The sequence below is a fragment of the Harpegnathos saltator genome, unplaced genomic scaffold, assembly GCF_003227715.2.
Source record: "Harpegnathos saltator strain DR-91 unplaced genomic scaffold, Hsal_v8.6 scaffold845, whole genome shotgun sequence".
Taxonomy (NCBI): domain Eukaryota; kingdom Metazoa; phylum Arthropoda; class Insecta; order Hymenoptera; family Formicidae; genus Harpegnathos; species Harpegnathos saltator.
In genome coordinates, this window is record NW_020230699.1 from 956,924 (window position 1) to 983,754 (window position 26,831).

The window sequence follows — 26,831 nt, forward strand, 5'->3', positions numbered from 1 at the left end:
GCTGGTCGGAGCAAAGCGAAGGACAAGCGCGGAGGAGCGACTGCATAATTTTTGGATATTTCAGTCGCCGCTGGAGCGACGTTCGAAAGGGAGGAAACAATTGATGATGCAAGAGGATAATGACAAAGGGATCTCGTTCCCAGTGCAATGCAGAGTCAAGTCGGATTCGACTCGAAGATCGAGCCTTCCCTTCGCCTCATCGAGAGCCGATACGCAAACAGAATGAACACAAATGATATTCGCGAGCTCGCGACAAGCGTTCGAGCGCGGGGAAAGAGCCGCTTGGCAATTTGAAGAATTCCAAGAATTTTCCGCCACATACGTATTCATAGAGCCTAATCATTGCCACCGGCCGACGAGATTCAACGTCCCGAGAGCGTACGAATCATTTCCCTGACCACTGGTCGCCATCTTCGCCTTGCCTCCTATCCCTGGAGAAATTTCCATGAAATATCGCAGCCAGTCACGTAACATGAATTGCGACCCGTGGAATTTCCGATTCACTTGCCTTATGCTCGCGCATTTGCCCTCTCCCTCCCCCCACCCGAGTTTCCACTTACATGCATTCGCTCCCGTCTGAAAAGCCGTGATTGAAAAATCCAACGGGGAGAGAGACGAAAAAAAAAAAAGGAGAGAAGCGCCGTGGAATCTCCCGCGACGCGGGAAATTCTCGCGCGAGCGTTGCGGGGAATAGTGAAAAATAATAAATCAGGACGCGTGCGATATACATATGTATATCGCACTTCTTTTCTTGCACATCCGTTGAATCGAGCCTGATCTCGCGTACGTGGACAACATATAATCTCAAAGGGAGGGAGAGAGAGAGAGAGAGAGAGAGAGAGACATATGGCAAGAATTTCGCAAATTTCCGCCTCTCCCGTGCGAATATAAATTCTCGGCGTGTTAAAATGCATGCCGCCGTTCAGGCGGAACGACGTCTTTGGAAGAGAGAACATCTCGAAGTAATTTTTCTCTCCGCGAGCGAGGTCCCGACGAAATGGCTCCGGCGAGCCGGCTGCTCGGTATGGAAGATCGAGAGACCGAGAGAGGCAGGGAGAGAGAGAGAGAGAGTCTCCGATTGTTTTTTTTAGAATTTTTTAAGTTCCCCTGCGGTGGGGCGGCGGCTGCCGGTGCACGCCGCCGCCGCCGCCGCCGCCGCCACCGTGCAATTTCAAACGTTACAATGTCCCCGGGGGAGAACGGAGGTACAAAGTAATTTTTCCCTCGCTTCCTCGCTTCGCTCCCTCTCTCTCTCTCTCTCTCTCTCTCTCTCTCTCTCTCTCTCTCTCTCTCTCTCGCTCTTCCTCCCCGTCCCGCCCGCTCACCCTCGCTCTGTTTCTCTCTCTCTCCCTCTCTCCCTCTCTCTCTCTCTCTCTCTCTCTCTCTCTCTCTCTCTCTCCGCAGGATATTCCCGGTGAAACCTAAAAGTGCCGCGAAACCCAGTTTGCTTCGCATGACCCCTTTTGAAAGCTCGGCCATGTAGTTCAAGCACTTGAATAACGAATGCAACGACGTTCCACCCTTCCCCTCCCCCTCCCGCCGCCCCGCCGTCGCAGCCGACGTTCTACGACGTCGTGCGCGGATACTGGCTCGCATAAATTAGACCGAGCTCGCTATCTCGTGTGTGTGTGTGTGTGTGTGTGTGTGTGTGTTACTCGCATACTTGCGATTGTTGCGAAAAATTTACGCTCGTCATTAACGCGCCTCGGGAAGCTCGCTCGCGCACACCGCACCTGCCGCGTCGGCGTCCTCCCGAGGAGGAGGAGGAGGAGGGGAATGGTAAGGAGAGGAGAGGAGGCACGGGGAGTTTATTAATATTCGACTCGTCAACTTGAACCGCACGCCTTTTTATTTTTCGGCTCGGCCACCCGCTCGGCCGGCGCCGGTCGGCAAATCGACGCGTTAATTATGAAACGGGCAATATCGAGGCGCCGCGCGCGTACGAGCGCGGAATATCGAATCGCGGCCGACCGCTCAATTTCACCCTTTTGCGCAGCCTCTCTCATTCGGCAGGACAGAGATAGAATCGAATTATCCGTCCGTGCAGGAGGAGCACGAGACGCGCATACCGCGCGATGTGTGCATTAACGAACTTCCGTCCGGGGACGAACGAGAGCCGTTGATTAACCGAGGTATTAATCGGGCGAGCTCTCTAAAGTGCCATCGGCGCATTCTTCATTGACAGACCGTGCTCGCGACACGGTCGGAGCTGTACTCGGCTTTCGAAATCTCGCTGAAAGGATCGCTTAATAGCGCCGATTGTTGCCATTATCGATGCATTGTGTGCAAACACGGGCAGCGCGCGATCGCCGCGAACGCAGAAGATTGGATTCGCCACGCGGCGCGTGGCGAATTGCCGTTCACCGCAGACGCTGCACGTTGCGCTGCGCGTTTTACTTCCGTCGGTGAGAATCAGCGAGATGCAAGACGGCAAGAGGTGTAAGGTCGGTGAGTGTCCTCGGTGAAAATCAGTGCGAGTGCTCGCTCTGATCATCGGCGAGATATCTCTCTTATTGACTCGGCCAGTTTGTTTCCTGCTTCCCGTTCGGAGGGGAAACGCGATGAACGATAGGAATTATCGCGGATGCGCAATCGCGATAAGTTCGAGCGAGATTCGAAGAGAGACGTCGCTTTCTTGCCCGAAGCTTTCTCGTGGCTTCGTCGTGTGCCAACGCACACCATGACGAGAGCATGAGGAGCGCCGAGCCAGTAAACAATCGATAGATTAAATCTTCGATGGCATCGGTGCTGAACACCCTGCATCTTTCTCAGCGCATCCACCATGGTGGCTTGCTTGGATGGCGCTCTTTTAATACCGTCCTTTATTACAGCCGGCATTTGGATGCAAGCCAGTTCCAGACTTTCTCCACTCGCTGTTTCTCCCGCTCGCCGACTTCTCTCTCTCTCTCTCTCTCTCTCTCTCTCTCCCACAGCCACTCCTATACTCGAGGATATTAGCGGCGGACTATAAGTCTGTGCGAAATGTATTCTCTGCTCTTTTGCGCGGAAGCGCAATTGTGACCGGCAGGAAAAGCTTTCGGAATAGGCAACTTTGTGTCTGGGGACTCGTCGTTCTTTTCTTCGCGAGTCTCGAGCACGTCGATTTACATCGAACGCATTTTCGTTTATTTCTCTCACGTCGCACGTCGCGGGTTTGTACTTATGAAATATTTTACAAGGTTCATATTGCGAAAATACTTCCCCCATTATGTGATGGAAAATATGACAAATTATTTTACATTATTACAATGTACTATATTATATTCGCTTGTAAAATATATTATTATATAATTAATAAACAGTGCAAATATATATTTCTGTACGAGGAGAGCGAGCTTACACCATTTTCCCAAGAATATTCAAGTAATCCTAAAAATCTACAAATTGTCCTCTCTAAGAGTAGCTAAAAAACTAGAGCCAAGCGCGAGCGGCGATTCAGTGGCGAGGAATAAAATAAGAGACAAACGCGAATGTTTACGCGAGTAATTTCGCCGCGGAAGAAGATGGATCGCGCGACGCTCGCGCTTATGAAAATTCATTTCACAGGCGAGCGGGAAAGCAATACCGTCCGGTTAATGGCGGCAGCTAAAACGTGACACGCGCGCGACGACTGTAACGTCAGCATTCAGCAACGAACGGCTGAATAGATTCGGCCCGATATCAGCCGACTATAGAGACCCGAACGAGCTTCGTATAATCGTTCGAGCCGGCGCGGCGCGCCGCGTGGGCGTAGAGTTTCAACAATATCGTTCGCGTGGCACTAAATCACTTTCTATTCATTAATCATCGGCCGCGCGGTGGGTTACGTCACAGTAGATTTATACCTCATTTCGGCGTTTCGCCCGCTCCATTAAATTCCCGCCGGACGGGTAAAAAGTCCTTCGTCCCGATAATCGCGTTACATTACTCTGCTGTGTGCGCGCGCGTGCGAGCGGCTGATCGACGATCCGAGGCGAGAGCCGAGTTTTCGTGTCACGCGAAGGTGCAATTTTTCGAGACGGCCTCTCGCGCGCGCGCGCGGAGTAACCCGGACGAGGACTGTTCCGCCTCGCGAGCTTTTCACGGCTGTCGCGCCCGTATTTGCGAGAACGCGGGAACTGTTCCACGGTAAACCGCGCGCGCGCGCAGCGCGCGTAATTGCGAGAGCGCTTAACTTACTTAAGACGATCAGACGCTGTTTGCACAAAATTGACGATGAGTTACGCTCTAATAACGTTCCTCCCTCCCTTTCTCTCCTCGGTCTCTCGATTAAAACTGAGCCTTAACGATTAAACTTGCTTCTTCTCGCGCTTGACTGCAACTTTTAATAACGGAGCTCGCTGCCGCTCGGACGCGACGTCTTTAACGGGACACAAAGTGCGTGTTGAGTAACGTCGGGGACGGTCAAGGGGAGGGGGGGGGGGATACGCTATGAAAATTCAGACGCGATGAACCGCAAATTCCCAAATGATTATTACCAACGAAAGTTACCGTCGCGCAAATATTTTCGTAAGACCGTCGGAAGTTCAAATATCGCCCAAACACTCTCTTCTCCTCCCCCCCCTCTCTCTCTCTCTCTCTCTCTCTTTACTCTGACAAGCGGCGCGGAAAACGGCGTGCATGGCCGGTCGAGTATGAGCAGACCGCATTCCAGCGGTCGACGAGTAGTGCGGGTCGCCGTTTGGCCCGACAGTTTGCCGGTGGATACAGTTAAACGACATTGCTCAGCACTCAAGTAATTCCCGTTCTTTTGTACACGGCCGGCGCCGAGCTAATCCCTCTTGTACACGGATCCTCAGCCGGCTCTCTCGGCGACGGACATTTTCCGAGCCTCGATTGAACCTCGCTCGCTCGCTCGCTGTGCTCGCTATCGATTTCCCAGGTGATCCGGTCGCATCGCGTGAAACTCCAAGATACAAACGGAGATACGAGCACGGTAGGGGAAAGAAAAGAATAGCGGGAAGGAGAAGAGAGAGAGAGAGAGAGAGAGAAAAGTACTCGCCGGGTCTCGTTCGGTCGAGCGATTATTGCCACTTTTATTTCAGCGGCTCATTTCAATAATGAGGCACGAAGAACCGAAGACACGCTGGCTAAGAGCCCTGTTCCGGGCATTGGCACGATCCGTGAGCAATTTTCAGACATTTTTGGTAATAATAATAATAACGATAATAATAATAAATTTTATTCCTGGCACAGCCAGGTGGAATAATATTGAAAAATGCGCGAAGAAAGGAAGAAAGCAGCCAAAATAAACGAGGCTTCAGCATTGAAACTGAGCTTATTGCCTCACTCGAGTGATGAATTTGAACTCGAGAGAAACGAAGATATCAGGGAACATCAAGAAGAGATTTCTGTTCCAGAACTAAAAGATATTTATGAGACCCTTTTGTAATGATGACGCGAGGAACGTGTTATTCGCGACAGATAAAATTCAAACAATATGTAAGCTACTATCGGCCCACGTCGTGCATAAAATTTATTCAGCAGAGAACGTTGTCTCGGCGTTGCGGGTCAAAAAGTGGCGTATTTAGCGGTCGCTATCCAGAGTAGAATCTTCTAATCGGGAATGCGACCGCGTCTCTTCCATAGTCGGCGATCGTCCGGAGGAAATCATCAGTTACCTTTTCGGAGTATCAGCGTCGTCGTCATCGTCGTCGTCGTCATTCTCGTCGTCGTCGTCGGCAACGGTAGTTTCCTTCTGTTGATGAACAGCCTCGTAAACGGAATAATGTACGGTCGCAAGGGGCCACGGTTCATCTGGCCGGTTCTTTCGCGTAATCCCGTATAACGTATGAGAACGCGACGCAGTCCGTCCCGCGGATTACACCCGGCAGAGATTAAACCCCAGCCATCGCGCGCGCGATGGTTTTCCTGCCGGTATTTGCAAGCCACCCGGACAAGTGGCTCGAAGGAGAGAGAGAGAGAGAGAGAGAGAGAGAGAGAGAGAGAGAGAGAGAGAGCGAGGCAAGAGCCGCGGGAAGTGAACAGCGAGGGAGATACACCTTTGATATCTTGCTCTCGAGAAATAATTCACTGTTTCGTTCTCTGAATTGCAAATCCCGGCGACAGGCGAACATCCGACGGCATCGTGAGCGGGACTTAATAATTTATAATCCCTGCCAAAGAGAGCGGTGCGCCGCTCTTTCGCGAAAATATATTCCACTCGTCCCGGGGTCTTCGGTTTCAAAGGTCGCGCGAACGGCGGAGGTGCGGCCGCGCGACAAAAGGCGAATATTCCGCGCCTCGCTCTTGTCCTTTGCCCCTTTTGTCCGTTTCCTTCGCGGTCGCCTTCATTACGCCAAACAATCCGCGGGAATGACACGGTACTCTCCGTCTCCGTCTGCCCTTCCGCCGCTAAACTGAATTCATACGTCCGGACGAAGAAGAAGGAAAAGAAGTATCGCGTGTAGGAGTTTACTTTATTATCTCACTCTCGGCCGTCATTCGAGTCATTCGTTTTGCCCGCTGAGCAATTCACTCGACAAATTGCCGGGCAAAAGCCTCTTTGACGTGGGATCTCTGATAAGAGAGCTAGCTTTACACGATAGATATCCCGGGACTCGAGCGAAAACTCATTTTCACACCGACGCGACGCCCGGAGCACTTGCCGCGCGATATTTCAGAAAAATATTGAAAAATATCCCGGGCGTCTGCTACTTGCTGCTTGCGGCAAGAGTAAAGCAGAGTCGCCTTTATCGCGGATAATCAACGCACGCGCGTATCGCGTCGCGCTCGCCGGCGCTCGCGTGCAATTGTATATCCGACTAATTGCTCCCCCTTCTCCGCCCTCCTGTCGTCCCGCTCGATCTCAGAAGATTCTGTGCGTACACTTTGCTCATTAAGGAGGGAAACCGTCTTTCGTATCCAGCGAATCTTCGTCCGCGAGGAAGCATTGCGATCTGCGATAGCAACCTGTTATGCATGTTACACTCACACAAAGAGAAAAAAAAATATATATATATATACAGGTTGTCCCATTTTAATCCGGTCGGCTGAATAAAATTCGAGGATGATATTTTCCAGAAAAAAATGTCAGACAAATGTTGCTCAGTTCTAAGTGGGACATTCGATGCCATCAACAATTTTGACCTCGGGTGAAGGGTTCAAGGTCATTCAAGGTCAACTTTTTTTTCTTAAACGGGAACCCCTATTTTTCACATCGGCAATCGATTCTACGTAAAAGAAAATGAAACTTTTGTCTGAAGCATTTTTTTTTATAACTCAAACTAATTCCACTTATTCAACCTCCAAAATTGAAATTTTCAAACTTTTTTTTACTCGAGAATGGTGGGGCTTGGGGGGAAATTGCAGAGAACAAAAAGTTCTTGGAATGCTGCAAGGAATTCACTCGAATTTTCGCATAGTTGATCGTGCACTTTTTTCCGCCAATGTTCTACCTGTCAGGAGGTACCTCGAAATGTGAAAAATAGGGGTTCCCGTTTAAGAAAAAAAAGTTGACCTTGAATGACCTTGAACCCTTCACCCGAGGTCAAAATTGTTGATGGCATCGAATGTCCCCCTTAGAACTGAGCAACATTTGTCTGACATTTTTTTCTGGAAAATATCATCCTCGAATTTTATTCAGCCGGCCGGATTAAAATGGGACACCCTGTATATATACATAATACACGTCTGATATAATTATCGCGAAAGCAAAACAATCCGTCGCGCGCGCGCACGTCGATATATTATCGCGCACGACACGCGATACATGATGCATGACGCACGACACATGACGTATGATGTACGACACATTAATGTTGATGCATTATATCTGTATACTTGCGTGTACGCGGCATTGACATATTCCGCCGGCATATTTCGACTTGTTTCATTGGCGCGGACGTTTCATTCGCGGGGCGGCTCGATTGTAACTCGTACTTAAATAATAGCCGCCCCGTCCGCATTCCGTGGCAGGCAACGCTTTACGATTAATCGAGCACCATTACCTCTTGTGCGGGCAGAGTGGCGGCCAGAGCGGTGTGTGGACAGCAAGCGTGATCATACTCTCGATCGGCACCTGGGTGGGCAAGGTCGGCCCGCGCCCGGCGGATGGGGAGCTCGCGCTCCTGACGTCGCCGCGTGAGCGATTGGAAACTGTCCGGCAGGTTCTTTCCGAGGTGCCTTTGATCGACGGCCACAATGACCTGCCGTGGAACATCAGGAACTTCGTCCACAACCAGCTGGCGGACTTTGATTTCGACAAGGACCTGCGCCAAGTCGCGCCCTGGAGCAAGAGCGCCTGGAGTCAGACCGACCTGGTCCGGCTGCGGCAAGGCATGGTCGGCGGTCAGGTAATCGCGCGCGAGGCCCGAGCGGAGGTTCCGAGCGTTTCGCGCGCACGTTCGCCGAGAGCAACTTTTCACGGGAATAACGACTATCGACTATCTCCTCCCGGCGAGCGCTCGCGAGCCCGGCTCGATAAACCGGCGGCTGCTAGTCGGGGAAATGTGAGTTGTTATCACTCGCGCCCACCGGATGTGCACGTCGCAGATTAGCGAAATATTTTATACGCGGAAGTAAATTGCAGATACACGGGAGAGCGCGAAAGTGATTTATGACTCGCGAGAGCTGGTCAAATGACGCAATATATCCTCTTCAGGTAACCGATCATGGGATCGGTTAGCTGAAGGCAATTTTCTCTGGCAATTCAACTCAATATTTCGCCCGGTGTTTCGTGAGAAAATCCCGCGACTTCAGTCCCATCGAATCTGCGTATGCGTCATTTCCCAACTCGTCGGCCGACACCCCTCCCCGATTTCCCCTGCAGGGAGCTCCTGGGAAAAAAGTCTACGGGCTTATCCTTTTCAGCTGAATCGCTGCTGCTGCTGCTGCTGCTGCTGCTGCACTGAAACTTTGTTGCTTTCCCCTCCAACGACAATTTATGTATATACTTATTCCAAGACGGCAAAAGGCGCGCTGGTTCAGAGTAGACAGAGAGACAGAGCGATGGATACGTCGCGCTCGAAATTTCCCGGTGACGAGAACACGCGGCCGAATTTCCGGATTCAAATCTCGATCTCTCCGACGGGAGAGTCAATCATCGAATTTTTCGATGCTCTCAACGAAAGCGAAAGACACTTATTCGCGCGTTCATCCGCGCGACTCGCAGAGCGGGTTACGTTACTACGCCGTAGCAATCTGGACTGCCCGGAAGAGCCGTGCTAGACGACGAGGCCGGTTTCGGGTGTTGGCGATATTATGAGCGTGACGGATTGAATGCATCGATTATCGTCGCATGCGAGCACTCAAGAGCTCGTTAGGTCTGAATGATGCGAACATTAAGCGCGTGTCACGCTCGCGCGCACAGATGACGGCGATCTCAAAGGCGACATCTCTCTCTCTCTCTCTCTCTCTCTCGCGCGCGCGCGCGCGTCGACAATTGCAGAAGAGAAAATAAAATACGCGACTGCCGCGTCGCGCGTTTCGTTGCGATGAGGTCGCTCGCGCTAATGAGCTTTCGAGGTAACATCAGCCAGTTACCCTTCCCCTCCCGCTGACGCTGACCGGGGATAACGAAGAAAAAGCGTGCGTCCCGCTGGAAAATGAAAAAGAATTACACGCGAAGCTGCGCGCGCGCGCGCGCGCGTAGATTGGAAATTTGGAGGACAAAGCAATTTTTTCACGCGCAAACGCGCAGACACGCGCGGACGTGTTCGCGTCAAATCAAATCGCGCGAGTCCCAACGAATTCGTTGCGTCCCTTTGTCGCGAGGTCAAGATCCCACGTTGTTACGTCCTCAAATTGGATTCCCATCCGGCGTGTCCGCCGTTGTATTCCCGGGTGGGATGAGTGGTCCTTTCGAAAACGTCTCTCGCCAAACTCCTGCGCCACCTCCTCGAACGTCGCTCGCGTAGTCTCGAGTATGCGCTGTGTAAGAGCGTCTCTTTCCTCCGTAGTTTTGGGCCGCTTACGTGCCGTGCGCGTCCCAGCATCTCAACGCGGTCCAGCTGACTCTGGAGCAGGTGGACCTCATTAAGAGGCTCATAGAAAAGTACTCGCAGCACATGCAGTTCGCCGCGTCGTCGAGGGGTGAGTGAAGCCCGACGACTTTGCAATGCGAGACCGCGCGTTTAGCGTTAAACGGATCCTCCTGTGTGAACTTGAAGGACGAAGTGAAGCTTCGAGCCGGACGGTCGGATTTAGGGCTGAACGCGCGGTCGGCATACGCGCGTTGGATGAGGAACGGCGTGCCCGGCGAAGATTCCCGGATACAATTCGGCGCAATCGAGACACGGCGATTTTGTTGAAGCGCATTTCTCCGTTCCAGAGATCCTGGAGGCCCACGGCAGGGGCAGAATAGCCTCCCTGATTGGAGTGGAGGGTGGGCACAGTCTAGGAAGTAGCTTAGCCGTTTTAAGAACGCTCTACCAGCTGGGTGTGCGATACCTCACGCTGACACACACTTGTAACACGCCGTGGGCGAAGAGCTCGTCGGTGGAGGACGACGACGAGGACGGTAATCGTCGACGTGAATTTAGAATAGGCATTTTCCCGGCTCCCGCGAGGAAAACGCGGACTGTCACGCGTCGTGATTCGAGGATTTTGAGTTGGGTTGTGTTGTCCTTGTTGGGTCAATGGATTTAACCCAATTTACCCTGATGGGATGGACAAGTCTGTGTGAAAATAGTTGATGAATGTACGTTTAAATGTGGGAATATTATTGGAGATTTGATTTAGGAGACTGGAAATTTAAGAGGTTGAAAATTAAATAAATATCTTTAATGAAAACAAACCTTCGAGCAAACTTCTCCAAGAATGTTGCAACAATCACTAATGAGTTACAGAATGTGTCTACTTAAGGGGACTGAAGGGTCAGATTGCTGAAAAATCGTGCTTGTTTTTGATAACATTCCGTGACGAACTGAATAAATGTGTAAGAATGAAAATTTTAGGTTTATATTTATACAAGATATGAAGAGTAGACAAATTTTGTTCATTAACAAATACTCGTATAAACATAATACGATATATATAGCTGAAATATACTTTTCTATTTTTTTTCAAGTTATCGTTTTTACAGTAATATCTCGGCTCTCAGTGGTCCGATCAGAGCGAATTTTAGCTAGAAATCTTGAGGAGGCTTATCATTATCCGGTGAAACACTAGAAAAAAAAGATCGAACAAAATTAACAAAAAATCGGAAAAAATTAACAAGCAGCTTTATTATTAGGAAAAAAAATCAAATTTTTCAGTTCTTTTACAATAAAAAAATTAATATCCCGAAATGAAATATTTTGACGGAATTGTCCATGGTTCATCTGAGAGCCACATGAACAAATGGTATTGCTTTAAAATTTCAAATCGATACGAAGCTCAGTTTTGGAGAAATCACTGCAAAAAGTTGAACAATAAAAATTTCGAGGAAAACGCGTTTAAAATTTAAATGGACGTATATTTATGTGAGTATTTGTTTAAGAACAAAATTTTTCTACTCTTCATATGTTACATACAATATATGTAAAATTTTCATTCTTGCACATTTATTCAGTTCGTCACAAAATCATTATCAAAAACAAGCACGATTTTTCACTAATCTGACCCTCCGGTCCCTTTTAAGAGCTACGCCCTAGCTTGCGCATCGCCCTTTGTAATCAGGTGGTCAGGTACTCCCGCGCGAGTTCTTACCGCCTCATCAAGAAATAGAGAAAAGATGCTTCTCACGACACAAGTATCATAATCAATAGTCAATAATCAATACTCCATTGTCAATTGTCTTTAACAATTTTTCATCTCCCGATCTTATTCCGAGCCGTTCGAATCGATATCTTATTTCGAGTCGTCATCATGTTCTTTAAAAGTTAAAAGTCACGTAGACGTAACACGACATCTCCGACAGTTTAGCGTCATATAAATGTAATCCGTAACGTTCAAGGAATTCGAGCATGAAGAATAATATATATATATATACATATAATACACGATTTATACATGATAATATATAACGATTTTTTCTCAGGATTCAGCAAGTTCGTAAAGTTTGAGATACGTATGTTACACGACACTCAAAGTCCCTCTCTGCAATATTTTCTTCTCGACCGCGGATTATTATTCGCGTTAGATTTCGTCCGCGTTAGAATTCATCGCGACACTTTGCTCCGTAAGACGAGGATGATACGATACGACGAATTAATGATCAACGATAACGGGGCGGTCGTCTCCCTCATTAATATGGTTGAACTGATTTATGAGATTTACGTGACGCGAGCCTCTTAACGCGGGACTCCATTAAAAGAATAAAAGCTGAAATATCTTCCAGGCGGGGGCCTGACGGTATTCGGTAAGGCGGTAGTCCAAGAAATGAATAGGCTCGGGATGCTGATAGACCTCAGCCACACCGCGAGGGCGACCATGAGGGATGCTCTGAGGGTCAGCAGAGCGCCGCTCATTTTTTCACACTCCTCAGCGTTCGCCATTTGTAACTCCTCCAGAAATGTGCCCGACGACATTCTCAAGCAACTGGTAGGTACACAGAGACTCCTGCCAACCGTTAATTCCTGGTCCCGCATCGCCCCGAGCGGCGTAAGCCCCGAGAAAATATTTTTATGCATACAAGTGCACGTGACCGTATCTTCGGTAAGAGAAGCAAGGAACAGATTCGTCGGTCGAAGCGCGCTTCTTCAGAAATCCCGGCGAGAAGAAATACATGTGAAAAAAAAAAAAAAACAAACATGCCTCCCCGTTTGCACGCAAGACCAAGTACTCCGTCGGTAATTGCGTCAGGATCGACGCGAGAATCTGCGGCTTCTCGGCGGCGGGATTCGCGCTTGTAGAACGCGCGACTGGACTATCGGCGAGAGACAAAAAACGTGACACAACGTGACAAAGATAAAAAGCTCATTCCGTATCCTCCGTCTCTCCGCCGCTCCTTCTCCCTCTTTCTCTCGCCCGCGCTCGACCGGATCTCCCCTTTCTGCGGGTAGATAATTATCCCGCTGCGGCAGCTGGAGTTCCGATAGCTCGAAACATTTACCGACGGCGATTCCTTTCCATTGTCGAGTCTTGTGCTCCATTAAGGTACGCTGGCCGGCTCGCTGCAGCTCGTTAAGAGCTGCGAATTATCAAGGTCGAAAATTAACGGCACCGAGTCGACAATGAACGCGGTGCCGCCGATAACGACGAGGTCTCCTTGCCGCCGCTCGTCGTCGATTCTATCGATCCCTCTGTCGCACTTCTCCCTCTCTCCTCCCCCTCTCCCCCCCTCCCTCCCCCGCGGGGCGAGAGATGTACGAGCATTTCGTTTTCGCGAGGCAAAGGCGCGATGGTCAGGTTTCGATGGTTTTCGACCGGCGGAAAATTACGTGTTACGCCTTCCGCCGAGCGACGGCGCGGCGCGGCGCGGCGCGAAGAGCGATTCGCAATCGTCGCAAAACGCGAGATTACTCCCGCCCCGTCCGTTTCTTCTCTATTTGTTTCTTTCTCTCCAGTCCTCCTGCTTTTCCCCCCGACACGTAATCGCGCGCTCTTCGTTTTCCAGGCTGACAACGGCGGGCTGGTGATGGTCACGTTTTACAATTACTTCGTGAAATGCGGGCCCCAAGCGACCGTCTCGGACGTGGCCGAGCACATATACTACATTAGGAACCTAATTGGCGTGGACCATATCGGAGTCGGCGGGGACTTCGACGGCATCAACAAGTACGTCCAAGAATAAGACGGATTGACGTGGTGGAATTAATCGGCGATTAATATCCCCGAGTGCAAGCGGAGGAGAAAGATTAATGGTCGAGTTCGTGCGACAGCGCGAACGAGCGAAATGATCATCTCGACCGAGGGAGACAGAGAGATTCCGGTTCTCGGAATTTGATTCTTCATAAGAACCAGAAGTACCGTCTCCCTCGAGCAAAGCGCACTTTGGTCCGGCCATTTTTCAGCGCAACCGCGCGACCGATCTTTCTCCTCCGCGCGAGTAGTCGTCCGGCAAAATACATATATCCTTCAATCCCGCTGTGGAACTTTCGAATAATTCGCGCTTCGCGACGACGACAGTTTATCAGGCGGGGCTCGCGGAGGCTCGTCCGAGGGCTGAGTCGATCGTCTCGCGCGCACCGAGATGAATTCTGCGGCTCTCGCGTTATTCTCTTTCCAGCTGCGGAAAGACCGCCGAACGAAATGTCTGATATCAGTTATTCGCGAAACGTCTCGCCGTCGTCTCCTCTCTCTCTTTCTCTCTCTTTCTCTCTCTCTCTCTCTCTCTCTCTCCTTCTCTCGTTCGCAGAACTCCCCGCGGTCTCGAAGACGTCTCCAAGTATCCCGAACTATTCGCCGAACTTCTCCGCAGTGGCAAGTGGAACGTGCTCGACTTGAAGAAAGTCGCCGGCTTGAATTTACTGCGGGTCCTCACACAGGTTAGGGCTCCATTAAGATCTCCAGACGCACTTGTATATACACGCTCCGACCGTGCCTTATAATACTCCGTCATAACTCCGTCGCGGCGATGCATGCTACTTCGCGCCGCCCGCCGCTGCGCACTCGATAACACACACACGCACACACACACACACACACATACAGGCACGCACGCACGCACGCACACCTTGCCGTCTAACGTTCCTCACTAGCGCTCATAAATAGCGGCTCTTAAATACTTGACGAGCATGAAAGGCGAAACTGACGATAACAAATTTCTGTCGCCGCGTGAGCGAGCGGACGAGCGACCACGACGATTATTGCTCTCGAGAGCCTGGTCGTCGAGCTGGTAACCCGCAAATAAAGCTGAGGCAACAAAGCCGAGGGGCTCGGTATACGCGAGAAAATGAATAAAGCATTCGCGGTGTTAACACCTTGTCGACGGATGACGGACGCGGCCGGGTAAATATTGTCGTAATTTGCGTCGGCCCAACGCGCCGCGGACGACGAACGGACGTCGGCCGATGCGATATTGGTCGTATCGCGTGCGAGGGTTTTTTCTTTTTTCTTTTTTATTTCATCCTTTTGCATGTGCGAATTTTTACATTACGGCCCGATATCGGCCCGATGCGTTGCCTCATATTTATCGCATGCTGCTGCTTTTACCACTTATCGCGAATGACGCGACAGCTCGCACAGTTGCCGCTCGCCCTGCTGATTATGCTCGACTCAGCTTTTGAATCGCGCCAAAGATACGGTGAATAAACGCGACTCGCGATGCATGTCCATTGACTCGTTTCATTAGCCCTCTGTCAGCCACGTATTTGACTTGTCGTTGCCCCGCTCAAGTCCCGCAGGGCAAGTTAATGAGACGCGGGAATATCAGGAGACGCCGATCGCCGCTGACCATCATGGCGACGGACGTGCTGAACGAGTACGAGGTTTGATCAAAAAGTAAGGAGAATTTTTATTTTTCTCGGAAAGTATTTATTTAATCTTCAATGTTTATCCCCGTCTCCTTCAAAGTAGTCCCCATGTGATATTGTACATTTATATGCCAGGGTAGTTTCCAGTTTGAGAAACACCGGTGGAACGCCTCGCTTTAGGTGGATCGTCGTCAGCTGGATCTGTGATTTCGCCTTGATCTCACCTATTGTTGAAAAACGTTGTCCTTTGAGTGTCCTTTTGAGTTTGGGAAATTGGAAAAAGTCACATGGGGCCATGTCTGGAGAATAAGGTGCTCTTGCGATGATTACGCGATGCTGTTTTTCTGGAAAATTCTGCAGCTTCGGAGCAGATTCTGCTGCCACTCGTTTCGTGTTCAAGACATTAGTAAAAATCGCTTCGCATGAGCCGTATGAGATTCCTATTTCTTCAGCAACCTCTCTAATGGTGATTTTTCTATTAGCAAGCACAATCTCTTAAACTTTTTCCACGTTTGCATCACTTGCTGTGGACTTGCTAGGACGTCCAGACCTCGCGTCATCTTCCATGTCTTCTCGGCCTTTCTGAAAGCGTTTGCGCCATTTATAAACTTGTGGTTGCGACATAGTATCGTCTTTAACATTTTGAACGCTTCGCTGCACTTAATTCCGTTTTTAACACAAAATTTCAGACAAATTCTCTGATCCGACTGATTCCGCCACGCAAAAAATCGCCCTGAAAGAACACCCTGAAGTACGTGTCTTGCTCATTCGCTCGCCAAACACGAGTTAGGAATGCCGATTTTAAATCGATTTTCTGGAACTGAATCGGTTCAAGGATCGATCTGTAAATTCTGACAATCGCCAACACGATTTTCTCAGTTTCTACTAGTAATAGTTTTTTTTTCTTTAATTCTTTTTAGTTGTAATATTTTAATGGCTGCACGATGCACATTACGTTGCCTTTCGACCAATGTCCCACGGACGAAAATTTTCACCGGAACGGAACGCGCGAACCAATCACAGCCACTCCATATAATAGTATATATTATTGGGTTGGCAACTAAGTGATTGCGGATTTTAAATAAGAATGAAAATTCAGAATTTTTAATTTGCTTTTTTAAATTTTTTTCAACGCATGTATGCGATACATTGAGCTTCTCTGCAATATCACGTGTTGTGCTATGACGATCTGAATCGATAATGGCCTTGATATGAGTCTCATCGACTTCAACTGGACGGCCAGATCGTTGAGCATTTTTCAATGAAAAATCACCAGAACGAAATCTGGCAAACCAATCTTGACACTGCCTTTCTTTCAAGGCTTCATTCCCATATACGGCACATAACTTCTTGTGTGCTTGCGATGCGTTCTTGCCTTTACGGAAATAATACAATAAAATATATCTGAAGTGCACGTCTTGCTCTTCCATTTTTAAATTGGGATAAAAACAAAACTAAACAACTAATCGATATAATTTTTGTACTAAATGAAAGGTAGAAGTCCAAACAATAAGAAAAAAATATAGGTTAGGTACTTTGAACACGTTAACGAAACAAAAGAAAGTGTAAAATCCATCTGTCGACAAAATTCGCAATCACTTAGTTGCCAACTCAATATATACATATATATATATATGCATATAACAGTAAACATGATTTCTTATTTAATAACGTTTAAAAACAAACCCTTGATTGATGTTTAATCAAACCAATTAAATCCTTGGCACAAAGATCTAAAGATCTTTTTCCATCTTGTTGTGGTTCTATCTGTTTAATTTCTTTAATTCATATTAAACTTTATATGAATTACACGAGGTCCACTTTAGAGTGTAGAAATTTGACAGATTGTATACTTTAATGAGCGGTTCACTTTACACGCATACCGATTCAAATCGATTTTCTGAAATCGATTCTTTACAAACCGATTCTTTTAAGATCGATCTTTTCCTTCGTGATTCGAATCGATCTTTAAATCGATCCGTTTGGACAAACAATCGGCATCCCTGACACAAACTAAGCGTCGCAAGCAACTTGCATGAAACCGCCTTTTACATCGACAATATACCCTATATTTGCAGAGATAGCTAGATTTCTCAAAGTCACCAGCCAAGTTATATAAAGCCCGTATATCGAACCGATCTGGAGAATGGCGTGTGGACGTACCCCAATTTGTCCGGAGCCATATATTGAACTGAACCGAACTGAAACTAAGCGTCGCAGCTGCCTGAAAATTGACACACACGTCACTGTGGTAGTGCTACCAACGCACCAAAAAAGAACCACCTGAACAGACAAGATACAACGCGCGCAATTTCAAAAGTTCTCCTTACTTTTTGATCAAACCTCGTATGTACATAAGACTCGTTACACATGAATGTCCAAGTTTCCGGCGATCGTTAATGCGTAGAAGAGAACAACAAGCCGGCGATGATCGGTACGCGAGCGAGTGAGCGCAGCGTTGTCCCTTGTTGTCTCGTTTGCTCCGCAACGACCGAGCGAAAGCGATTCTTCTCGGTCGTGATCTTTCGCGACCGCTGCCCCGAGCACGATAATTTAACGTTAATACTGTTGCACCAGGTAGAGCGCGTGCGGGACGACATGAGGACAGCGGGAATTACGCCGTCCGAGGAGTACCTTCCAGACTCGCCGGACACGGTCGGCAACTGCGCCCTGGATATTAATTCCGTTCAAAGGGTCACGGAAGTCTGATCGATCGGACTGTACGCACTGCGCCCGGCGACATGCAAATTAATCTTACACCCGCACGGCATTACGTTCCGCGGGCGCAACGGCCACGGCCGGGAGACAAGCCGGATACCCGCCGCCGTCGCCGTCGCCGTCGCCGTCGCCGTCGCCGGCGACTCGAGGCGACTCGAGGCGACTCGGGGCGAAAATTCAATTATCTCAATTACCGCGGCCTGCACGCTCGCGAAAGCTCAATTAAACGTCGACGTTTGCGAAGGCTCAAAATAAACCTACCTCCCGATAGCCCGTTTCACGTAGGCGACGAGCGACATTCTATCGATTTGCGTTTCACCTCTCCCGCGGGAGCGTTTGCATGCAACGTTATACCGAGATGCGTCGTCGACGGAATAATTAGGACACCGTCAGCAGAGGCTCGAGATGCGAAATCTTTCAGTATCTCGTTCTCGGTGAACGATATCGAGTGGCGGCGACCGTCGCGTCCGTGCTGCAATTTCTCCACTCGGCGGCGGATCTGTAGCCGATCGCATCCGCAGCAGGATCGTCCCGCGATTTTGTCGCGTGAATCTCAGAAAGCACCGAAATCTTGCTCGCTCGGAGGATCGAAGCTCGGTAGAGAAGCGATTGGAGTACGTTCCGAGAAGAAGAAAAGTCGCGGAAGAGAATTGCAGACGCACGAGCGCCGATCGTCCGCGAGTGTGCAACGCGAGTGTTGCGTTAAGCCCGTTCTACATTAGTCACGCAAGACGCACAGAACGCAAGTCGCAAGTCGAATTGGAATTCCACCAATCACAGTCGAATATTCTCTTAACATTCGACCGTGATCGGCGGTGAATTTCTACGACTTGCGACTTGCGTGCGTTCTGTGTCTTGCGTGACTAATGTAGAACGGGCTTTACACTTACATCGCCGAGTGGCGGAATTTCAACGTCGACGTGAGACGTTGCTGCTGCTTGATGCTCACCGGCTTCCGGTATCCGCTGATGAGCGTGAGTAAAACAGCCGGAGAATCACTTCCTCTTGGCGCGACAACACACCGAGCTTATTGCGAAGCACGAGCCGGAGTCTGGCCCGGCGGGTAGAATTCTTCGAGTTCACAAGCAATTTACGCTCACGAGTCACGCGGAATAATCCGCTCGTCGCCGCGATATTTACCCGCGTTAATACGCAGACAGACTTTTTCTACTCGATAAGATCCCGGCGGGTGCATTGCCGCGGGAGGCTGACTGTGTGCGGTTGTCTGCCTCTCTCGGGCACCGCCGCCTCTGCTATCACGCCGCAAGCGTGATCTTTCGCCAGCATGTAAATATCTAAGCGATAAAAAAAAAAAACAGCGAAGCGCGCCATCCGATATCCGCGCGACGAAAGGAAGAGACTGTTTCGAAACTTGGACGTCTTCCTCTCTTGGAAACGATCGTAATATGTGTGTGAAACTATGAACCCCGGCTGTATACCTTTGAACGTCTTCCTTCCCTTCATTGCACCGACGAAAGCACGTTTCCTATAAAAAAAAGAGCAAAAAAATGAGTGTCTCAAAATGAATGTAGAAGCGATACAACATCGACGCTCGTGTTTCTACGAGCAGCGTACGCGAAAATTACCCGAAACAAAGAAAACTCATCAGATCCTGAAGTTTCTCTCTCTCTCTCTCTCTCTCTCTCTCTCTCTCTCTCTCTCTCTCTCTCTCTCTCTCTCTCTCTCTCTCTCTCTCTCTTCCTCTCTCTCTCACTCTTGGAACGTAATTTCCGCGAATGAATAATTGATTACGTAGGCGCACGGTTGAAACGAGACTGTCATTCAGCGACGATCGAGGCACATCGATGTATTAGCGTTATATAATTTCCCCGACAGTTTTCTGAAAAGCGTAGAGGTGCCAAAAGAATCCATGAAAACGCAATCATCCCGAGCGATCGAGGTCGCCGGTGGACGGACGCGCCGGATTGTTAAACCCAAACTCGCACATATCAAAGCCGCAAAATGACGAGGAACTGCGCGCGTATTTTGTACAACAGAAGCCGGTCTAGTTTTGCACGAGTTTTTCTCTTTCACTCACTCACTCATTCTCTCTCTCTCTCTCTCTCTCTCTCTCTCTCTCTCTCTCTCTCTCTCTCTCTCTCTCTCTCTCTCCCTCTCTCTCTCTCTCTCTCTCTCTCTCTCCCTGCCTCTCTCCATTTCGCGAAGAGAGACTACGCTCGGGGTCAAGTCCGTCAAACGTTGCTCGCAGCGACACAGGTGTCGACGCAAGAGGACTTAACGCGATCGGCTACGTGTTTTCCGACGCATTATACCGGGTGCGATCTATCGCCTGATATCGTCTCCTTGATCAAAGCATCATCATCTAAAGTCTTCGACGGGACATTTGAGATTGCCTGGAACGACCGAGACCCGGCGGGGTACGGACGTGGTATTTTCGCGTCGCGACTTGCTCCTGGTAATTTTCACATATCGCCGTCCACCTATCTGTGTCTCGTGTGCACTTATTACGTAATCCGCGCCGGATGAAAGCCACGATCCGAGCGAGGTCCGGGCTGCCGAGCGGTCGGCCGCTGCGGAGCGAGAAATCAATCAGTCTGCGCGGATTACGCCTCACTCCGACGAGTCGGGAGTAGGCGGTAAATTATAGGATATCAAAAAAGTTCCGTTGTATCTCTCGAACGAATTCTATGAATAAATGTTTCTATTGTACAACCCTCTCGCCGCTGCGTTCCATCCCCCTTCCGATACGCAAGTGAATACGCTGACTTTCAAAACGGCTGGAACACTTTTCTTTTTCGAACGCAGCTCGGAACGCGACTGACGATCCAATGAGAGGATCGGTTTCTGAAAAATTCCCCAAAATGAAGTTCCCACGTTGAACATCTGCTGCGTTCCGCATCGCATCGGAAAGAAAAAAGTATTCCGGTCGTTTCAAAAGGAGTCCGATATCGCCTTTGACTTCCGGTTAAACTATTTCGGCTCGGACGTATTTCCTCATCATGACTGTTAGTTTTCGGAAAAATCAGCGACTCAATAATATACACGGTGAAGTGCACTTATGCGCTATTACCGTTGCGTTCGACGTTTTCAGGAGGAACGCTGAGTTCCTCCTGAAAAGCAACAATCACGAGACAAAAGTATGCGGCCGCGCTTGAGCCGAAGTGTCTAGCCTAGTCCGAAGTGGAAGACTTATGTCTTAATTAGCGTTACAAGTCTTATGTGTTAATTAGTCTTAATTAGCGTTACAAGTATTGTCACAATTTGCGGAGCTCTGCGTAGACGGACGTAGCCACGACGCGACGACGGCTACAATATACCGTCCGTCTGCCTGCTTTCGATAACGCCAATTTACAATTCTGGGCAGCGAGCAGACTGGGTCTTACGTACCGCCTGGATACAGGTGCGCGTTCCCGTGTTGTTCCTAATTTAATTATACGTTGGGAATACAGTTGACATCTTTATTGAATCTGCACGAGTTACATGTGTGCGCGTCAAGAGCGTATCCGATGGAAGGTATATATTCAGGAACTATACAAAATAAACTTAATTTTATTGTCCAGTGCGATATGCTTACACAAACAACGTATCGTACATAGCTCCTTAGTCGTAATTTTACACAAGGGCGAACGATGATCCGACGACGGGTAAAAGAGCGCGGTAATGTAAAAAACAATGACATTATTTTACACAGTGCGAGAACGATGGACGGGGTCGCGCGCTAGTATCGTTAATATGGCTAAAACTTACAGCTAGAGAGTCGAGATAGAAAAACGAGATGTTGTATTTACAGAGACGATTCAAGGTACACGTATGGGTTTCGCGTTTGACTGACGCTCTCTCAGCACATCAGGGATGATCTCAACCACTGCAAAGAAAATCCGCGATTACAGAGCAATCCCTCTCGACGCACGCGTGCCATTTTGCGATCGCGGCAGCGAGCACATCAGTGTTGCCGATGCCAAAATAACTTATTTCAATAGCCAAAATAATAACTTAAAACTCACGCACCTCCGACAAGCTCAACTTTATGGTCCCGTTCTGCAGAGGATCCTTGCTCTCGAATATACCTGAGCACATCGGAAAGATGATTAACGACTGACTATTTTTCAAGTGATTCAATTGCGTAATTAATCGTTTAAATTATCTTCGCAAGATTACATAAATGTGTCTATTTCGGCGACCGATAGTAATATGTGCATTTTTAATTTCCTACGACGTTTGACTTTTCCTCTTTCGCTTAGAGACGGTTATTTGCAATTTTTCCCAACGAACGACAATTCCCGCAATCATCGTTCGTCGCGTGGAAACGAATCGAGAGATTGAGATCTCGCGCGACAAGCTTACCGAATGCGTCGCTCAGGTGCAATATCGCCGAGACAAAGTCGCCGAATCGGAGAGTCCCGTCTTTCCTCATGTATCGCAGAATCAAGATCGACAGTACGTCTGTGTTTAATTGGAAACCTGTGACAAAAGTTTCGGTCAGACGACAGAACGGGACGTCCGCTTCGCTCCGTCGCTGTACTGCGGTTTCTTCTACGTACCAACTTCCAGCAAGGCGTCCCGCAGTCTCTCCGCCTTGAGTATACCTGTCTTCTCCTTCGTGTGGTTCTTAAAAGCGGCTTGCCAGTACTTTAAACTGCACATAAGATCCTTGAAGTCGTTGAACTTCAGACGACCGCTCCCGGAGCTCTGTTTATCGATGCGACCCCGATGTAAGGAAAATATCGCTCATCGCGCGCGCGTGCTCGCTCGCTCTCTCAACGCATCGACGAAGAAATCGAAGAAACACTTTGCGATTGGGAAACTTCAGATAAATACTCGGCGGGTGAAAACAGACGGAGGTAGGAGGTAGGTAAGTAGCGAGGCGAAATCTAAATACATATACGAAGAAAGCGTAGGCGGATGTAATGAAGCGAGATCGATGTCTTATATCGGGAAATGAAAGTTTCATTCGAAGGATACGTCCATGGTGAGCACTACTTGCCGGCAGACCTCCATGCAGGCGCAGCTTTTGATGTAATCTGCAAATTGAAGAGAAAAGCGAGCGGTTAGATCGAGCCGACGTTTCTCGAGTCCCGCGCTCGACTCGATGAGACCGTCTACGTATTTTACGACGGAGAAGCGTCTCGCGTCTCGTACCATTCGGTAAACAAGCCTCCAAGAGCTCCTGCAACTCGAAGGCGTTTACGGTCCTGTGCTCGTCGGCGAGCTGTAGAAACACCGCTTCGTATTGGGAGAAACCTTTTCCTTCCAGAGGAGGCGCCTTCACGATTGCCGATTTCATTAACGACGGCGGAGTGTCCAGCAGCCTGAAACGTTAACGTTGACGTGCACTTTCTCGCTCGTCTCGCAAAGATTCGATAACGGAGAACCGCGGGAACATAATGTGATGACGACACTTCGGATACCGCAGGATACTTCGCACAATTATCATCGCCCCGTCCCAAAAATAAGTCGTGTTTATTATTTTGTCCCACGTCTTGTCAAGAAAAAAAAAGAAAAAGAAAAAGACAAAATAGTTTCCTTACCTATTTTTATCATTTCCAGAGATATAATCTATCAAAACTCTCTCTCTCACGTAATACGCCGAGACTTTGTAATGCATGTCCTTTACACGTTGAAAAGAGCGTATATCTTTCCTTCAATCGCTCGAATCTCTCTCGTCTTTTCGTGAGGTAATAAATTTGCCACACAACAAATAAAAAAGTGTCAAGGGGATTCAAAGTATACTTTATAAAAGTATCGATGCGTGTTACGACTGCTGATGTCACGAAGGTCATATGAGATAACACGTGATTTCGTACATTTCGCGCACATGACGAAGGAAACCCTCAATAACGGAGGGACAAAGCGGCGATACGTATCGATCACGAGCGCGCGCGCGTGCGTTTGAACAAAGGCAGCACAAATCATGTCGCGATAAAACTTTCAATATACCGTGCCGCGCCGACGACGAAAGGGCGTATGCTTTGGGCCGCGGTTGCTGGATGCGTCCCGTGAAATACGGCCGGGGGAAGACGTTAAAAGTGCGGCTGAAGGCGGATGAGTCGTATAATCCTACCCTCGCGTGAGCTAATGTATGCCCCATGCATTAAACGCAGCACCGCGCGGAGGCGGCCATGCGATCCTTTGTGCCGTTCGTATTATGACACCGGTAAATGCGCGCGTATACCTACTTGAGTTTTAGAGGCTTACTGCTGTAGACCCGTAACGTGAAACTCGTTTCTTGAGTCGGCTCGAAGGTCGTAGGTACCAACAGGTAACCACCCTGCTCGAGCTGACACCTGTGGCTCACCTGCCGACTGTTCGTGTATTGCGAGTTAACTAAGGACTTGTTTTTCTTGAAGAACTGCTTATTTATCGACTCGGTGCTGTTCTTCGGCAGGGTGTACGCCGTGAAACCGATCACCTGAGGGCAAAAGGAAAACGACGAAAGTGCGACGAGTCAATTCGACGGGAGGCACACGTCGTGCGTGCTAGAGCGACTTGGCTGAACAAACGATCCTCACTTTCGGCTCCATGATGGAATGCTGATTCAACGACACGATCACCTCTTCCATCTCGCTGAGAATCAGATGCAGCTGCGGGTTTATGTGGAAGGTTTCTAGGAAAAGAACAGAAACAACAGAGCACGCTCGTTATCGTTCATCCCAGGCAACTCGTTTGATTTAGGTGATACTCAAGATCGAACTTCTGTCTGCGATAACGAACTTTCGGTACTTGAGGTCGTTCCTTCAAGTGCGGCACAAAATGTGCCGCTACGAGAGTAACGCAATAATCGAACCTTGATTATTCCGACATCCTCCCGCGGTGACGCCTCTTCTCCAACTTCCCTGATACAATTTCATCTGCCAAGTGTGTTTACTGTGCAACGACGGCTCGTCTCTCGAAGTTTCGGCGTCTAGGTGCACAACTTCCAGGTGAGTAAACGTCTTAACGAAATCGGAGTACGATATCCTGTGGGAACCGCAACAACAGAGCGTGCAATCAAAACGTTTCGCGATGTCCGCGATCTCGCGGCGACGCGAATTAACGCGTATTGCATATTCATCGTTAAGTTTGTTCAACGACATCCGGAGATCTTCCGATCTTTCTTCTTCGACCGATCAACACGCGCCGCATATGTATAATACCCCCGAGGGAAACTTCTCGAAAATTATACACCAACACCTCTCTCTCTCACCGAAGCTTACCAAAATTCGCCCTCGGCCATGTTCCTCACGGCTAACCGCTCCCTCTCCATCGCCGGCACTTCGTCCCACTCGAGGCCGCCTCTCGCCCAAGCGCCCACATATTCTCCACCGGGTCCGAGAGGGTTCCTCAGTTTCACCAATTGCACCGCCTCCCCGCCAAAAGTTTCCACCTGCGGTCAAGCCGAATGTCACCCTTCCGTTGCGTCATTCCCGTTGCTCTTGCGACTGGCATGACGCATGCATGCGTAAGACGCCATTAGCATCTTCCAGTTGCGGTTTAGGTCTTTTCAAGCGAAGCTCGAGGACAGTTGAACCGCAACTGGCCGACTGCAGACGCGTGCAACAAGCTATCGATATACTGACCCTCTCGATCGCGTACAGCCTGTAATTGATTCCCATTTGTATGCCATTGGCGAGCTTCTCTGTGCTGGCACGTATCTAGGAGAGAGAGAGAGGGAGAGAGAGAGAGAGAGAGAGAGAGAGAAAGAAAAACACGCGGGTAAATGTGAGACAGCCGAAAGAAACGGTGAAATTTCATATCCGCGAGGTCGCCGGTGATGGTCTACCTGTTGCTGCTGATTGTTGTTTACTGTACAAGTGATGAGGGACGTCATGTCCAAAAGTTTCGCAAGCGCGCGTCCGCACGCCGTGGGGTCCTGGCGAATCGCGATGCTCTCGGTGATGCCGCCCGTGAGATCGGACAAACCGTCCAACAGTGTGCCGTACTTGAGCGCCTCGTAAGAGCCGTGAAGTCTAAACACAATTGATCACAGCGAGATTATTAGTTTCTCCTCGCATCGACAGGCGCCTCTCGAACGGTCGCCGAAGTGGTCGTCACAAGAGCACAATATATTCCGACGAGCTGAAGAATAAATACAAGCGAGCGTTTTCAACCGGCCGGCTTCTGATCCCCTCGAAAACTTGCAGAGACGCATGACCGTGAATTTTGCATTTTCGTTGAACGAAACCAAGAGAAATCATCATTTTCTCGCTTGCATTATTCATGCGCTTCAAAAAGCCGCCGTTCCAAGCGCGCTCCGATAGAAATAGGTCGTAAATCGTCGGCAGTTCCGTAGCGTTAACACGTTCGCTACCGGCGTCACACGTGTGTGACGCGCAGGAGAAAGGTGGCGTAAGAAGAGCGGCGAAGTGGCTTTGAAGAAACTTGCGACTTATTTGATCAAAACTGCGGATACGCGTACTTCGCTAATTTACTTTCCGACATCGCGCGCGCGCGCGCAAACAGTGAATCAGTCTGATTCGGAAGATCTCCCGGGGGCGTTCGCACGCTTTTATAATTTTCCCATTAGAGGAGATGAGGTGCTTGGCGACGATCGTTTGTCGCTTGGACGCCGCGCGGACTCCATCGTCGGCGAAGCGAAATGCGGCGCTTTCCCGCGTCGCTCGCGCCTTCCGATGCGCGGCTAAACGCTCCATGATACTTTTTTTATACATGAAGATTATATTTTATTACACTCATCGCGGCCATTACACTCTCGCTTCAAGCTCATCTTTATCCGATCCCCCTGAATTTCACTTGACGCGTTCACGTGATCAACGTTACGCATGCGAACGGCAACGATAATTGCTCTCTCTCTCTCTCTCTCTCTCTCTCTCTCTCTCTCTCTCTCTCTCTCTCTCTCTCTCTCTCTCTCTCTCTCTCTCTCTCTACGTCCATCTAGAGCAACTGAAACTGTGTTTCCCA

General features: G+C 49.2%; 2 protein-coding genes across 8 annotated transcripts in view; one reads left to right on the top strand and one right to left on the bottom strand.

Moving 5' to 3' along the window:
- LOC105185585 (dipeptidase 1) overlaps positions 1–19,288 on the top strand; it is a 135,175-nt gene extending 115,887 nt beyond the window's left edge. For 2 of the 4 annotated variants that reach the window (XM_025307331.1, XM_025307332.1), the window contains exons 2-8: positions 7,944–8,273; positions 9,879–10,011; positions 10,250–10,438; positions 12,239–12,441; positions 13,457–13,617; positions 14,198–14,327; positions 17,832–17,963. In XM_025307331.1, the coding sequence (XP_025163116.1) occupies positions 7,944–8,273; positions 9,879–10,011; positions 10,250–10,438; positions 12,239–12,441; positions 13,457–13,617; positions 14,198–14,327; positions 17,832–17,963 (1,278 nt within the window). Of the gene's footprint in view, positions 1–5,024; positions 5,127–7,943; positions 8,274–9,878; positions 10,012–10,249; positions 10,439–12,238; positions 12,442–13,456; positions 13,618–14,197; positions 14,328–17,831 lie in introns of those variants that run through there. The other 2 variants (XM_025307330.1, XM_025307329.1) reach the window with 2 other exon arrangements.
- Positions 19,289–21,377: 2,089 nt separating this feature from the next.
- Positions 21,378–26,831, bottom strand: part of CalpC (calpain C) — a 37,963-nt gene continuing 32,509 nt past the window's right edge. For all 4 annotated transcript variants that reach the window (XM_011145181.3, XM_025307336.1, XM_025307335.1 and 1 more), the window contains exons 5-16: positions 25,693–25,879; positions 25,490–25,564; positions 25,127–25,296; positions 24,718–24,890; positions 24,443–24,537; positions 24,110–24,342; positions 23,073–23,242; positions 22,896–22,954; positions 22,475–22,622; positions 22,278–22,394; positions 21,942–22,000; positions 21,378–21,798 (exon numbers count right to left, since the gene is read on the bottom strand). In XM_011145181.3, the coding sequence (XP_011143483.1) occupies positions 21,772–21,798; positions 21,942–22,000; positions 22,278–22,394; positions 22,475–22,622; positions 22,896–22,954; positions 23,073–23,242; positions 24,110–24,342; positions 24,443–24,537; positions 24,718–24,890; positions 25,127–25,296; positions 25,490–25,564; positions 25,693–25,879 (1,513 nt within the window). In that variant the 3' untranslated portion in view covers positions 21,378–21,771. The remainder of the gene's footprint in view (positions 21,799–21,941; positions 22,001–22,277; positions 22,395–22,474; positions 22,623–22,895; positions 22,955–23,072; positions 23,243–24,109; positions 24,343–24,442; positions 24,538–24,717; positions 24,891–25,126; positions 25,297–25,489; positions 25,565–25,692; positions 25,880–26,831) is intronic.